The sequence below is a fragment of the Chiroxiphia lanceolata genome, chromosome 2, assembly GCF_009829145.1.
Source record: "Chiroxiphia lanceolata isolate bChiLan1 chromosome 2, bChiLan1.pri, whole genome shotgun sequence".
Taxonomy (NCBI): domain Eukaryota; kingdom Metazoa; phylum Chordata; class Aves; order Passeriformes; family Pipridae; genus Chiroxiphia; species Chiroxiphia lanceolata.
Window position 1 is genome coordinate 97,452,552 of NC_045638.1, and position 13,077 is coordinate 97,465,628.

At 44.7% G+C, this 13,077-nt stretch overlaps 2 protein-coding genes across 8 annotated transcripts in view; one reads left to right on the top strand and one right to left on the bottom strand.

The window, feature by feature from the left end:
* GRAMD1C (GRAM domain containing 1C) overlaps window positions 1-2,911 on the bottom strand; it is a 52,764-nt gene extending 49,853 nt beyond the window's left edge. For 3 of the 6 annotated variants that reach the window (XR_004355173.1, XM_032678594.1, XM_032678593.1), the window contains exons 1-2: window positions 2,834-2,911; window positions 1,389-1,517 (exon numbers count right to left, since the gene is read on the bottom strand). Coding sequence is in view for 5 of the 6 variants with exons in the window: in XM_032678594.1 (XP_032534485.1) it covers window positions 1,389-1,517; window positions 2,834-2,911 (207 nt within the window). In the remaining variant the exon portion in view is untranslated. The other 3 variants (XM_032678596.1, XM_032678595.1, XM_032678597.1) reach the window with 3 other exon arrangements.
* Window positions 2,912-2,979: 68 nt separating this feature from the next.
* Window positions 2,980-12,790, top strand: LOC116782225. Of its 2 annotated transcripts, XM_032678600.1 has the most exons (5): window positions 2,980-3,914; window positions 5,879-5,980; window positions 9,511-9,954; window positions 11,468-11,609; window positions 12,668-12,790. In XM_032678600.1, exons 2-5 carry the CDS (start codon window positions 5,914-5,916, stop codon window positions 12,675-12,677), a joined length of 663 nt encoding a protein of 220 aa, XP_032534491.1. In that variant the 5' UTR covers window positions 2,980-3,914; window positions 5,879-5,913; the 3' UTR covers window positions 12,678-12,790. The 2 variants fall into 2 exon arrangements, with proteins under 2 accessions (XP_032534491.1, XP_032534490.1); XM_032678599.1 differs by having other exon boundaries at window positions 2,980-5,980.
* The last annotated feature ends 287 nt before the right edge of the window (window positions 12,791-13,077 follow it).

The following is a 13,077-nucleotide window of genomic DNA, read 5'->3' on the forward strand; positions in this document are numbered from 1 at the left end:
TAATCTGCCATCTAATGAGAGCATAACTGGCAGCTACAGTGTCTGCACAGCATGATTTACTATCGATTCAAGTACAGAGATACAGCTGGGCACAGGCAGGACAGCCCTGTATCACCTTTGTCTCCGTAGGAATAGCGGAAAAAATACTGAACAATCCAAGTACTTGCTCTCTAGCAACACGAATCTACAACCTGCTGGGATTCATTAGGCCTGTCCTATTTCCATTGGCTCCAGACTACTATTGCTCAGTTTAAGAGTACACATACATTTGTAGGGAGTTTATCTTAGGGCCTGAGATGCACAAACCGATGTTCTGAGCATTAGGACTTTCACTTAGTTTGAACAGAAGGGATGAAAACACATACAAGCTAGATTTATAAATAAGGAGTTGGGAAACCTGATCCCCCCCAGTTCTGCTCACAGCTCTGCCACAGATTCCATATGGCCTTTGCCAGTTACTTAATCTTCTACCTGCTGAGCACAATGAACACTCGGATGACCTCATCAGAAGGACAGAGTAGTCCAGAGGACGATCTTATGCACAAGCTGAAGCAAACCAGTTTACTGAGGACACCTCATGCAGAACCTTAGTCAGACTGCCAGAGCTGTGAGGAAGGGAACATAAGTCTCTCACATGATCAGCTGTTACCCTGCCCATGGCTGCATGCACAAGTAATCCTCTTCCTTATCAAACAACACCAACTCATCTACCAAACTAACAGCAAAACATATTCACCTTCTCTGAAGGCATTAAAAAAACACTACCAAAAGTATGAGAAAAGTATTCAAATCAGCACTTGTTATTACACCCTCTGCTTTCAGTGAGGCATTTCCCTGGAGAGGAACAAAGTTAAACCCCTCATTTCTGCCCTTCTTATTCACAAATCTCATTTTTACACAGAAGATAGGAAGCTCACTTACTCTTGTAGAAAACAAACGTGTTTACTTGACAAAAAACAGACAGTAAGAAAGCACATCAGAAGAATCACCCAACAATGAGAATCAAAATTCAGCCCTTATGGTGAAAAAGCATCAGTAATGTTTTTCTAAAGGCATAAAGAGACACCGGGTACATTAATGAACCACGCCAGGAACCGGGAGACAGGACTGCGCAGAGAAGCCAGAAATTCTGTTACTAACTTGATATGTGACATCAGGTAAACAACTTCACCCCCTCTCAGTCTCAGCTTACACTTTGGTAAACCCGTAATGATAAAATTACCTACCTCACTACATGGGTGGAGAGCACTTTACTAATTCATGACTACAAAGCAACTTGAGAACAGTGGATATAAAGCTTGTACATATACACACATATATAAATTAAAATATACATGTATTACATTTATAAATTAAAAACAAATTAGAAGAGAAATAAAACACATTACCCAAAAGCTCCAGTCAGCACTCCAGCTATACTGAGCAGGACCCTGCATTTTCTCTGTGCACAAATTAAGAGTCTCCTCTGAATCAGCAAGTAGCTGGTTAACAAGACCATGATCTACTTCATGAACTTCCTGTGAACAAAGAAGCAAGGTATGTAATTCAGCAGTGGTGGAGAAAGGTGAAATAAGATGGCTAATCTGTATATTACACAAAATGTGGCATGCTAGTCTCACCAAGGTGAGTGTTATTGAAACACTTCCCATTGACAACTTTTTGGTTTTTTTCCTAGAATATACTACATTTAATTATTACTTACATTTTTTTTCAAAGTATTTCATTTCCACAGCAGCCCCAAAACTTGCACATTGAAGCTGCACATATGCTTAGAACTGAAATAATATCAACATGAAACATCAGTCCATAACATGCAGCACATCTCAGGAACCTGTGAGACCTCTCAAAACTTGAGAATTGTCATACAGCTGTAGCACTTTTACCAGAGGACTGATATATATTATTATAATAACAATACATCAAATACTTTTACTTACACTATAAACTGTACATTTTGTTGTATATAAATACAAGCACAACACTTATAGGCACATAGTTGGACTCATATCACTTAGAAAGATGATAAGTGGCACTGTATTCGAATTCTGTAGCGCTGTCTCTTGGTATCAGTATTCCTCACTTTGAAGGTCAGTTTTACTTTATGAAGGCAAACAGAGCCACAAAACGTCACTTGTCCCAACTCACCCAGCAAACGGTACCAAACCAGCCCAGGGCCCTAACCAGTAACACCGCCTGTACTACCAGATCTGCCGGGATGAAACAACGCTGAATTTAGAGTGCAAACCGACTCAACCCCGAGTCGGTGATGGGACACACACGCCCCCACAGCCAGCCCGGGCTGCGCACACCCGCCCAGCGCTCCCGGGGCTGCAGCCGAGCCCGCGGCCCAGGCAGAGGACACGCTCCGGGGCGGACAGCGGGGTGAGGCAGAGGCGCTCCAGCATACGTGGCTGAGAGCAGGGCTCACCCCGGGGGGGGTTCCACGCAAACACCCGGGATGCCTACAACCTCCACCAGTTGCTGCCCGCCCGCTCCCGACCCACCATAACGCCGGACCCCCGCGGCTGCCTCCCCGCTGAGTGTCCCCCCGGCGGCTCCCGGGAGCTCAGACTCTCCCTGTGAAGACGCCGCGGGGCGCTCGCCGCCGCTCCTCACCGGGGGCCCCGAGGGACACCACTTCCCCCCCCGCAAAAAACCCAACTTCGGGGGAGAGGAGTGGAGGCGGCGGCGGCGCGTCCCAGTGCTGCCCGCGGGGCCCGCCCGCGCGGCTCCCCGGGGGCAGGAGCGGGGCTGGTGCCCCCCGCACCTACCTGCGCGGCCCGGGGGGCGGCGGTGCCCCGCCGGAGGGGCGGGCGGGGAGCGCGGCGCTTACCATGGAAGGGGGAGAGGGCGGCGCGGCGCCCGGCGACTGCCTCCTCCGCGGGGCGCACGGCGGGGCCGCGGCCGCCATTTAAAGGGGCCGGCGCCGGCCGCGCCGCCGGCCCGCGGCGGGAGGGGGTTGCCAAGGGCGAGCGGCAACGCCGCTCGGGGGAGTGGGAGCCGTCATGGGGGGCGGAGAGGGCGGTGGCGCCTCCCAGCCTCCCCACCCCCCCCCCCACCCCGGCCGGCTCCGGCGACCCCTCTGCGCCTTCCACAAGAGTTAACCGGGAGCCGGTGGAAAGTTTGAGGGCTGTGGCAGGGAGAACTCCTGGCAGCAGGGAGCCGGGGGGGGGCGGGGGGGGCGGTGCCTCCATCCCCAGGGATTAGCCCGTGCGCGCAGTCCCGGCAATGGGTTCAACAGCGCCCGGGCAGCAAAAAGGTTCCCAAATCCTAAATTCTTGGGATTCGACGGGAAACACCGCCGGGAGGCCGCTCCAGGGGGACACCTAGGGGGAGAGGGGGAAGGCTGGCTGCGGGCTCAGCGGAGGATGAGGTGACACAAAGGAAGTTAATGCGGGAAACCCAGGGTCTCGTTTTTGAAGCTGCTGAGCAGCGCCCGGTAGTTTCTGCCCCAAGCTGTGAGCACACGGAGGTTGGGAAAGCTGGAGTCCGTCTTAGACTGCAGCAAACGATGCCTCTCAAGTCAGGGGATCCAACCAGTGCAATGATGGCTCACAGACTTTTGCCCTCGGGTCACTTTACAGAAGAAGAAGAGCCCTGTGAGGTACAAAGAAATCTCCACCTTGCTGGGCAGCTGCCTGCTAGATGATGAAAGGGGATGGATGGATGGATGGATGGCCAGCCAAGGGAAGGAAGGGTAGAGCAGACCGTAGTGACAGCACTGTTTCTTCCTGCTGTCCCCTTTCTCTCCACGGATTTCCCTGAAAGCATGTGAATGCTCTCCCTGAAAGGACATCTCAGGGCCCTGCAATATCTGCCCCCTGATACATTAGCAAAGGTACCGGTGAAGTCCCAGTGGCTGATGTCCCCTCCCAGCTGTTGGCCCAGATAGGACAGTTTTAATGCAAGAGACTGTGAGTCTCCAAAATTTACAAGAAAGTGTGAAAAAGAATGTGTGCTTTGTTTCATTTTTGTTCCTTGGTTTCTTGATTTGGACCTCTAAAACTCAATTTTTTTCCATGCTTTTCTCAACAACAATCTGTGTACCAAGTTTACTTTTCATTTTGTCCAAAAATTGAGGTTCTCTTAGGATAGGATTGAGTTATCCAAGTGGGAGAAGCTTCGTTTTCAGCTCCTGGCTGCCAGCGACACTAAACCTCCTTTGTATTCCTTTGGTTAAAAGCTGGCTGATCTGGCAGTTTTGCTCAGGCATTGACCTATTCAATAGAGGATTCACAAGAGAATTGCTATTATAGGATAAAATGAACATAAACAACATTTGCATGAACAATGGTAGTATGTCCATCACAACACACTTGAAGGGTTTTTTTGAAGCACACCAAATACTCGGGTTTGAATCAGACACTGGATTGCCTTTAGTCCACCTCCATCTTCCCACGCTGACTTCTCTGACATGCAGTCATGACCAATACTCTGAGCTCAGTAACTTGGTCCCAATTCCTCTTCATCTGCCAGATCCCTTTGACTCTACTGATCTTCCCTCCTCAAACTCTTGATCATTTCTGACTCCTCTAATTTTTTTCCTTTCATGGATAATTTGGTTTTACTCAGTTACGCTTTGGCAGTACTTCCTTCCAACTTTCCTCTGAAGCGCTGTGTTGCTCTGCACTTGATCCCAGTTCCCTTCTTAATGTATACTTCGCTTTGGAGTGATTCCTGCCTGATAATCCTAGGTCTTCCCACTGTTCCAAGCTATTTCAGAGAAGTATTTGCCCTCCAAGTTCCTTTAGCTATACTCCCTCTAGCCTATCCTGCTTTTGCTGATACTACTGCTTTGGTGTCAGTACACCAAAGCTAGAGTAACAACTGGTGACTACAGGAATGAATTGTTCCTCTTGACATTGTTTGGTCAGCCAAGTTTTTCAGGTGAGATATGGGTCCTTTTTGCTTTCAAATACAAAGAAAAGCAGAAATACTCATGCCTCTCTCAGCTGAACTGTGGTTTGTATGTATTTTAAGAGATAGGGAATTGAGTTTTTACTGGATACTCAATCACAATTCCATTACCTGGAGAGTTTTAAAGATATACGAGATCATTAGACAAAATGTGCAGTAATCCCTAATCCTGTATCTGAGGGAAGAGGTGTCAGCCAGGTATTGAGGGTGGTACATGCTTGGTACAGGGGTACACTGCTGGAGGGACTGGATGGTACAGGTAGGGTTTGGGGATGCTTCAGCTTTCCCCACAAAGTCGTGCTTCATATGTGCCTCATGTAAACCTAGACTCTGTTTCAGAGTACACCTGCTGGTTTTGCAGATAGACCACCTGCTTCAGCAGTTTTCCCCTCCACCCTGGTGGCATGGACAAGCTCTACTTAAACAGAGTTTAAGTAATCAAATTTTGATGAAAAAGCATTTGTTCTGCACTGAAAAGAATACCTTGGGGAATACATTTTACCTGTAAACACCATGTACATATAGTCACAAAAATATTAAATTTCGGAAATTTCCTTTTGTGGTGTATTAGGATGATAGGAGTCCAGCTGCTCAGAAAATTAATCCAATGCTCTTTCTCTTCTCGCCTCCACTTACTTGGGAGTGGTTCAGCAGAAGAAAGGTCTCCTTTTGAGTATTTGGATACTCTGTGTTCAAACCAAAGTTGTGGTTTGTACAAGGCTAAAGTGAAAAACAATGTATTATCTTTGCTCTCAGAGCATTTTCGACATCTTCTCAGAGGGAGCTCAGAACAGCCGCCGGGGAAGTCATTGTTGTCACTTCAAACGTGGCTGTCATCCAGGCAGCAGGCAGAGCACTGTGAGCTCAAAGCTGTGGTAACTTTAGTAAGTGTGACATTCACTGGGCAGAATGTGCGGTCCTGTTGCTATAATACACACATATTTTTTGCCCATACGACCAGAGGGAGAGACAGTGAGGCCATATACTTCAGCAACTATGATTCAGCACATTGGGAAGCTCTATAGGTCTGCAGCAACTTCATTCCTCTTCTTCTTGGTGCTGGGTGAGTACTAAACCTTGATTAGAAGAAACATAGCTTATTCCTAGAGTTTGGCTTGAGAGGTTCTCTTCTATTTTTCAGAAAGCAACTTCCCACTGAAAGTTTCCTCAGATTGCAGAGAAACAGTATTTAGTGTTGTGCATTGCATTAAAACATACTTTTCTTTTTATATACATTCCTGTTCAGCTAATATAAATGTTCAGAAAGAGTGTATTTGCCTGTCTTTTTTGAGATGTGTATCATTATTGCTAGAAGTTTCTTTTCTATTTTGGTTCTCTGATGTATTAGCAACCAGTTATTGTCACAAGGTAGTTATTCATATCCATTTGTGAAAGCCAAGTTCAGTCCAGGGCGAAAGTCATATAAATTAAGAGTAGCAAAGTACAGTCACTGATCGCTGGGAGCTGGATACAGCTTTTAAAGCACCTTCATGGCATCAGCATGGCATGAATGTGAAGCTGAGCTTTAAAGCCAACAAAACCACCTGAAAGACAGTCATTTCAGCAGGAGAGGATTTTTATGTGGGTTAGAAATCAAACCCTATTTGCCGTCAAGCTCTCCTCCAGCTACTGAGTGTGAACAAAGGAAAGGTAACATTCTGCGCTGACCTCCGCCCACCATTTTTGTTCCCCCATGTTGCTGAGAGCTGGCAAAAGAAGCTTGCAGGGCTGCTTGGGTTTACTCCAGGCACCAAAGAGTCAGTTAGAGGCTCCAGGACAGGAAGAGAGTGCAGTTATATTTTATGCTTTCCGTTTGTCACCCCACCTCCTCTAGCCTGCTTTGTGTAAAGCCTGATATGGCTTTACATGGGAAAGTATCAACCTGCAGATTATGTAAAGGGGAGGCTGAGGGCTTAGTAGGTGCCCTATTAGTACTGCCAAATGTGGAGCACACTGCCACATTACGGGGAGTCCCAGAGAGCTTTCTCCCCTCATGGCTGAAAACTTACCGTGAACTAACAACTTTATGTGACACTGACCTATTAGATCATCTAATCGTTTTTCCAGGTCAAGACAAGATTATTCATGCTGTGTTTCTCTGTACTCTGTCTTGCTCAAGTGCTTTCACCAAAAAGCCTTGCATTCCTCTCCAGCCCTACAACCCGCATGACAAGGGACCTACACATCACTCTGCTAATGAAGCAATTGACTTAAAAAGAGCTTTGAAGCAGAGTCAACAAAGCATTTGGCATTGCTTGCTCCCAGATGCCAATACGATAAGGGCATTGTGTATTTGAATACCAGTGAACTAATATGTTCCAGTTTTGCAGCCTTAAAGAAGAAAAAGAAATGAAGAAAGAAAAATAGAGGCAGTGCTGTGACCTTCTCAGTGAAACCCTCAAGCAGAGCTGGGATGAAACAACACGGCTGACTCTTCTTGTGTTTTGATTTTCCTGATTATCTTCAAGTTACATGATTTGTATTGAATCAAAGATCTGGGATAACACAGATGATAAGGCCAGTTATTTCATGACAAGAGATGCAAATAAAAGTCATGATGAACAGAAGCAACATTGGAGCACATTGTTCCTGCTCAGTTATGTTCTCTACCCACTAAGTGGCTATATAAAAATGATACCTTTTGCATCACTAAAAGGAATAAAAATTACAGTTGTGTTACAGGGATGCATATGGCAAGGCTAGAATACTGGTAATGGAGAAGAAATTTTGTGGCCATTCCTTGAAAACAAGGTAGCAGTAGCACATACTGCTTTGGTTAAAGCAACAGGTGAAGATGATGGGTAATAAACTGAAATTTAAAAAAAGAGTACTCATTATGAAACTGCTCAAATTCACTCTAATGAATAACCGAATATATCACATCAGAATATTGGATGCACAAATATGTATGTAGTATGTCAAGCTACTATCAACTTAGTCAAGTATTTCAATTATAGTCTGTATTTCATCAAAGTATCTTGTCAAGATACTTCAACTTTGTGACTCTTGCATCAATACATGTATCTAACTGGAAAGGGAGAATATGGAACTCAGATTTCTCAAAGAAGCTCCAGCAGGCTCATTGGTACAATTACATATGAACAGGAGGATAGTATCTCATCCAGTATCTTTAATAAGGACCACTAATTTTAGGGGACCAGATTCAAAACTATATTTGGGTGCCTAATTCTCAGGTATTTGATTTTCATGGTTTGGTGTTCCAGTTAAAAGGCAAAAAATTTCTCTTTGAGGTAAGAGCCAAAACAGCTCATAATGTTTTTCATATGCTTTGTTGTTGCCTGGTTTCATAGCCTGTTTATATTTCCCGTATTTTTACATTCACAAGTTATCTCTTGTCTGATATTTAAACTGTAAGCTATATACCCCATCCTTTTATAAGGCACTCAGAACAACAGGGCCCTGCTGTCTGAAAGAAATCCTCTACTCCCATAAGAGTCATAAATAATAATAACTATGAATACAACTGTGATTTTGTATACAAGCATGCCTGAAGGAGCCATTCAACTAACTCCCAAACCAACTATGTTGTCTTGAGACATTTGTCCCTGAGCAGAGAGCATCTATTGTCATTGTGAAGCTTTACCAGACCTAGACAATAGTGTTTCACACTCTATGGATGGCAATGAAAGACTCAAGACAATGGAAAATCAAGACCTTCACTCTGCAATTGTCTGCAATCCTTGAGAGGACATCAACTAGTTTGAAAGGAAGAACCTTTTCCAAAAATTGGTCTGAACACTTTCTTGGCAAAAGCTGTTGGCTTATTTTTAGGTCTGTTTTCCCCTCTTTTTGAGACAGCAACTATTCCTCTCATCTTCTGCGTCCAGGTTATTGTTTCCAGAAACAAGATCCACTCTTACTACTCGTAGCTAGAAGTTGTTTGATACTATGATTAGCACCTGAGTGCGAGAAGGCAGGTTTAAATATCTACTACAGTCATCCTCATATTTTTCTAGCAGAAGTTAATAGGACAATGGTCTCTTCAGAGAGAACAGCTGTCACCCTCAGTATCAGTACCTGGACGAGGCCGAGGTTCTGTCTCCCATACTGCTGATCAGATCTGCTGGGGGTTCGGTCTCTGGCAATGGACATTCTTCCCACAATTTCAATTTCCACAGCTGGAAATGCACACCCAAACTTCTAAGAAGCTCATATTATGTTTTGGGATGCAGGCAGTTGCATTAGGATGCACACTTATTTACTGTACTTGCCAGAACAGAATTGCCAGTGTGTGAGTGTATGTGCATTTTTTGCTTTGCTTCAAAAGCACTTGAGGCAGGAACATCGGGCCCTGATGCTTTTTGGAGTGGGAAGAAAGAGTTTAGTGTTTCAGGTGAAAATGTGGCTGACTGGTCTAGTATGGCAGTAGGAAGGAATTGAGGTTCAGGAAAAGATCCATCTACACACACGAATATAATCTAAACAGGAATTAGGAAGAAAACCCCATCATCATAATATTGACTGCCCTCAAGTGCTAATTCCAGGAGCCATTCTTTGTGCTGGTTAAAGGTCAGGAGCAGCTAGAAGGTTTATCATTCTCAACTGTCGTCTTCTTTCTCTTTCCTGGTGCAGATGGTGTTACTGGTGGAAGCGCAAGCAAGGAGAATGCAGCAGCTGTAACCCATGTAACAGCACAGCCTTTGTTGTTGACAACACTTGAGCCATGGAACCTTTTGGTGACTCAAACACCAGCCAAGGAGAAAGCCAAAGAGGGCGAAACCGTGGTCTTAAATTGCCGTTTTAACAGTCCACGACGCCCCTCCCTGAATGGCCTGATGGTGAAGTGGTACAAAGAAGATGAAAAGGGGCAGATGGACCTGCTAGAAAACAATGTGACCGTCTTGCCAAATAACTCCAGGGTCTTCATGAGTGGAGACTTGTCCCAAGGGGATGCCTCCCTGGTTATCCTCAATGTGACAACCAGTGACCATGGTATTTATTTCTGTGAGGTTACACTTCCAGACGGGAAGGTGGTGACAGGAGATGGCACAAAGCTCAGGATCAGGAGGGCTCTGGGTAATAATTGATGTTATTGACTTCTTTTCTCCTTGTTTTTCCTCCAAAGCTGGTTTACATGCTTGCAGAAAGGGAATTTGGCCTGTTTGTCCTCTAGCTGTAAGGGCCCAGTGTCATGGAGTGTAATTGCTCTATAGTATTTCTCATTATTTTTGTAAGGCCATCTAATTTGGATTGGCTTGTCTCTATAAACAGTCAAACAGGTATTATATAAGGAGGAGCATATACAACCAAAAAAAAGAAGGAATAATTTTATCCTTAAAAATTAAGTCAGTGCCAAGAATGAAACAGACAAGTTCCCTTGTAATCACAGCTCTGGCAGAACCCCCATGAGTGAAAGGTGTCAAGATATCATCTCAGGGAACAGCTCCAAAACATTTTTTTTGGCATTATTTTTCTCCAACCCACTAACTTGCATAGTCATTCCTTAACTCTGGATGACATAAGTAATCCCATAATGAACACAAGGATCATATAGTATAATTTCTGATTAACTTCATTCACATTAAAATCAAAGTAGCATTAAAAGTGACATGCTGTGTTTTCTTAGCCTCTCAGATAGACACTAGGCATATTAAGTAAAGAGAGAACTCGCTTTGCCTTTATCAGCTGGAAATGTCAAACCATTTTCCATAGGCTAAACACATTGCAGTCCCAAAAAGTCAATACATCAGAAGGGTTATTATCTTATGATCTAATTAACAAAAAATAGCACCTTCTGTGTCAAGAGTAAATTATGCAAGTGCCATTTCCCCCTTATTAATTACCAAAGCTTCTAGCTCACCAAGATTCACTAGGCCTTTGTTCTTCTGAGCCTGATTTACTAATTTGTATGAAACTATTCAATTTAAACTGCAACACTAACAAGGCAAGAAAACTGTGTCCCTCTGCAAGGGCTTAGTTGTGTAACTAATGGGGCCTTCTCTTGGCTTGATCTCATAGTCTCAATAGTGCAGGTTACTCTTGCAATGTCTACACTCGAGCCGGTATAATTGGTTTTGTGTGTTCCTGAGACTATGAAATATGTAATTTCAGCACTATGCCATCTCTGCCATGTAACAGTCCCAAAGAGCAACCAATTGAAGAAAGGATTTCAGAAGAGCTCTGTCTGCTCTCCCGTGCTGTCTTCTTTGGAGACGGACAAGGAGACCGATGATTTTGTTGAAATCGTCAGAGTAATTTTTTTCCATTTGAAAATAAAGCATATGCCATGAGTCCCATTAATTCAGGGAGCAGCATGTTAAGGGAGATTCCGAGGGCAGTGGGGCTGTCCTGTCTCTAAAGCCCCAGAAAGTGTAGCAGCTTGCTACATTGGAGTGAAAAAAACCAATACCTCTGTAGTGCAATACACTCTCCCACGTAGAGGCCCATGATTTCATGTCAGACAAGACGTCAGCATAATCGATATCCTAGTAAGTAGCTTCCTCTTCAGCCACGGCAGAAAACATGCTGGCTGCATTGCATGTCTGCACAACATCTTATTTTACTCTCTCTACTTTCCCTTCTCCTCCAGCCTTGTTTGGTATAGAAGAATCCATTGGAACAATCATTGGGGTTGTGGCAGCTGGTATTGGAGGCATAGTGGTTCTGATCATTGTTTTAACCCCGCAGCTGAGGAAGTGCATCCTCTGCATGAGACAAGAGTCTCGCCAAAGGTACCTTTTTTTAACTTACTTAAAGAGGAATTAGCCATTTACTTACCTCTGGTCAGACATGGGATCTGATTCAGGAAATAAGCAGTGTGCATAAAATGCTAATGGAGCTTGTTCTATATTCCATCTCTTTTTCAAATAATTCTTTGTTTATGCTGTGCAGACCCTGATGCATGGGCCTAATGAGTTACTTATAAACAAAACAATACGATCTTCTTTAATTGCCACTTTTGACAGAGTTGTTCAATGAGATGCTGCTGCTTCTTTCAACAAAGTCCTACGACTCATTCAGTTCTTTTAGGTTTATGCTGAAGGATGGTTCTTCCTCCTACCGACTACATGCTGTGTTCTTGTAATGCTTATGTACAGAAAGCCTATGATGGCTTAAATGAGTGAGGTGTGGTTTGTAAAACCCAATAATCTCTTTTATTACATCAGCTGATCAGGTTGGAAAAACTAGAGGTTTTCATCACACATGAGCCAAAGAAATGACCCAATAAGAGGCTGATGTGCCTGAAAGCTCACCTGTTTTTTTTTTTTACAGTTCTGTCAACTAGTCTAGTTTGAGGAGACTGACACAGAAGGCTGGATTTTGAAGCAAGCTTAGTTCCCATTTTGTGCAACCCGAGATGTGGTATGCATTTCAGACCGAGCTCAGCTGACTTTTTGGCGTTCAGTGAGGAGATGTGTGATTCGTACCTCTTCTCCTGGCGCTCAAAGGTCTTGCTCGGCCTGCTGAAAAAAATCCCCTCCCGGAAAGGCTGAAGGAAGAGCTGCTCCTGCCATTCACTGGAGCGCTGCCGCCACCTGATGGACAGTGTGGCAGCGACAGGGACGCGCCAGGAGCTCTGCCTCCCTCAACGGGGAGGGTCTTCCACCCCTTGCTGGGAAGCACGCTCATTCCCTTAGGCTAATGCTGCCCACCCAGCATCAGCCCTCTGCAAACCCTCTGCACGAAGAGTTCACAACTTCTTTACTTGCCAGAAAGCCTTGGAGGAGTTTGTTGTATTGTACTGACTCTGTATTGTTCACTCACTCTCTCTCCTTTCCTTCTTGCTCAGCATCGCTTGAGGTGCAACATTGCAAGAGTTGCTGGAAGATGCGAAGCCTGCAGGTGGAACAACTTCTGATGCCCTGTAAGCCAAAAAATGGAGCTCTAGACAGAATAAAAGCCTTTGCCTCTACATGTTGTCTTTGAGATTTTTCTTTTTGCTGGCCTTTTTCTTTTCCTGCAGCTTTGACAGTCACAGTGGCATATTCACCATCCTCCTGCAGCAAGGAGCAAAGCAGCCTTTTGTGAAGAAATTTGCATTCTCACCTGCCAAAACGCCACATAGTTTGGCCAGATTTGTCTGAATTTAGACTCTGATGAGGTACTTCGGGTCTTTCCATGCTATTATTTCTTATTTTAAAGGTGATATTCAAAGTTTGTCAGCTGTGCTTCAGCAGAGACAGAAGGAACCCGACCTAC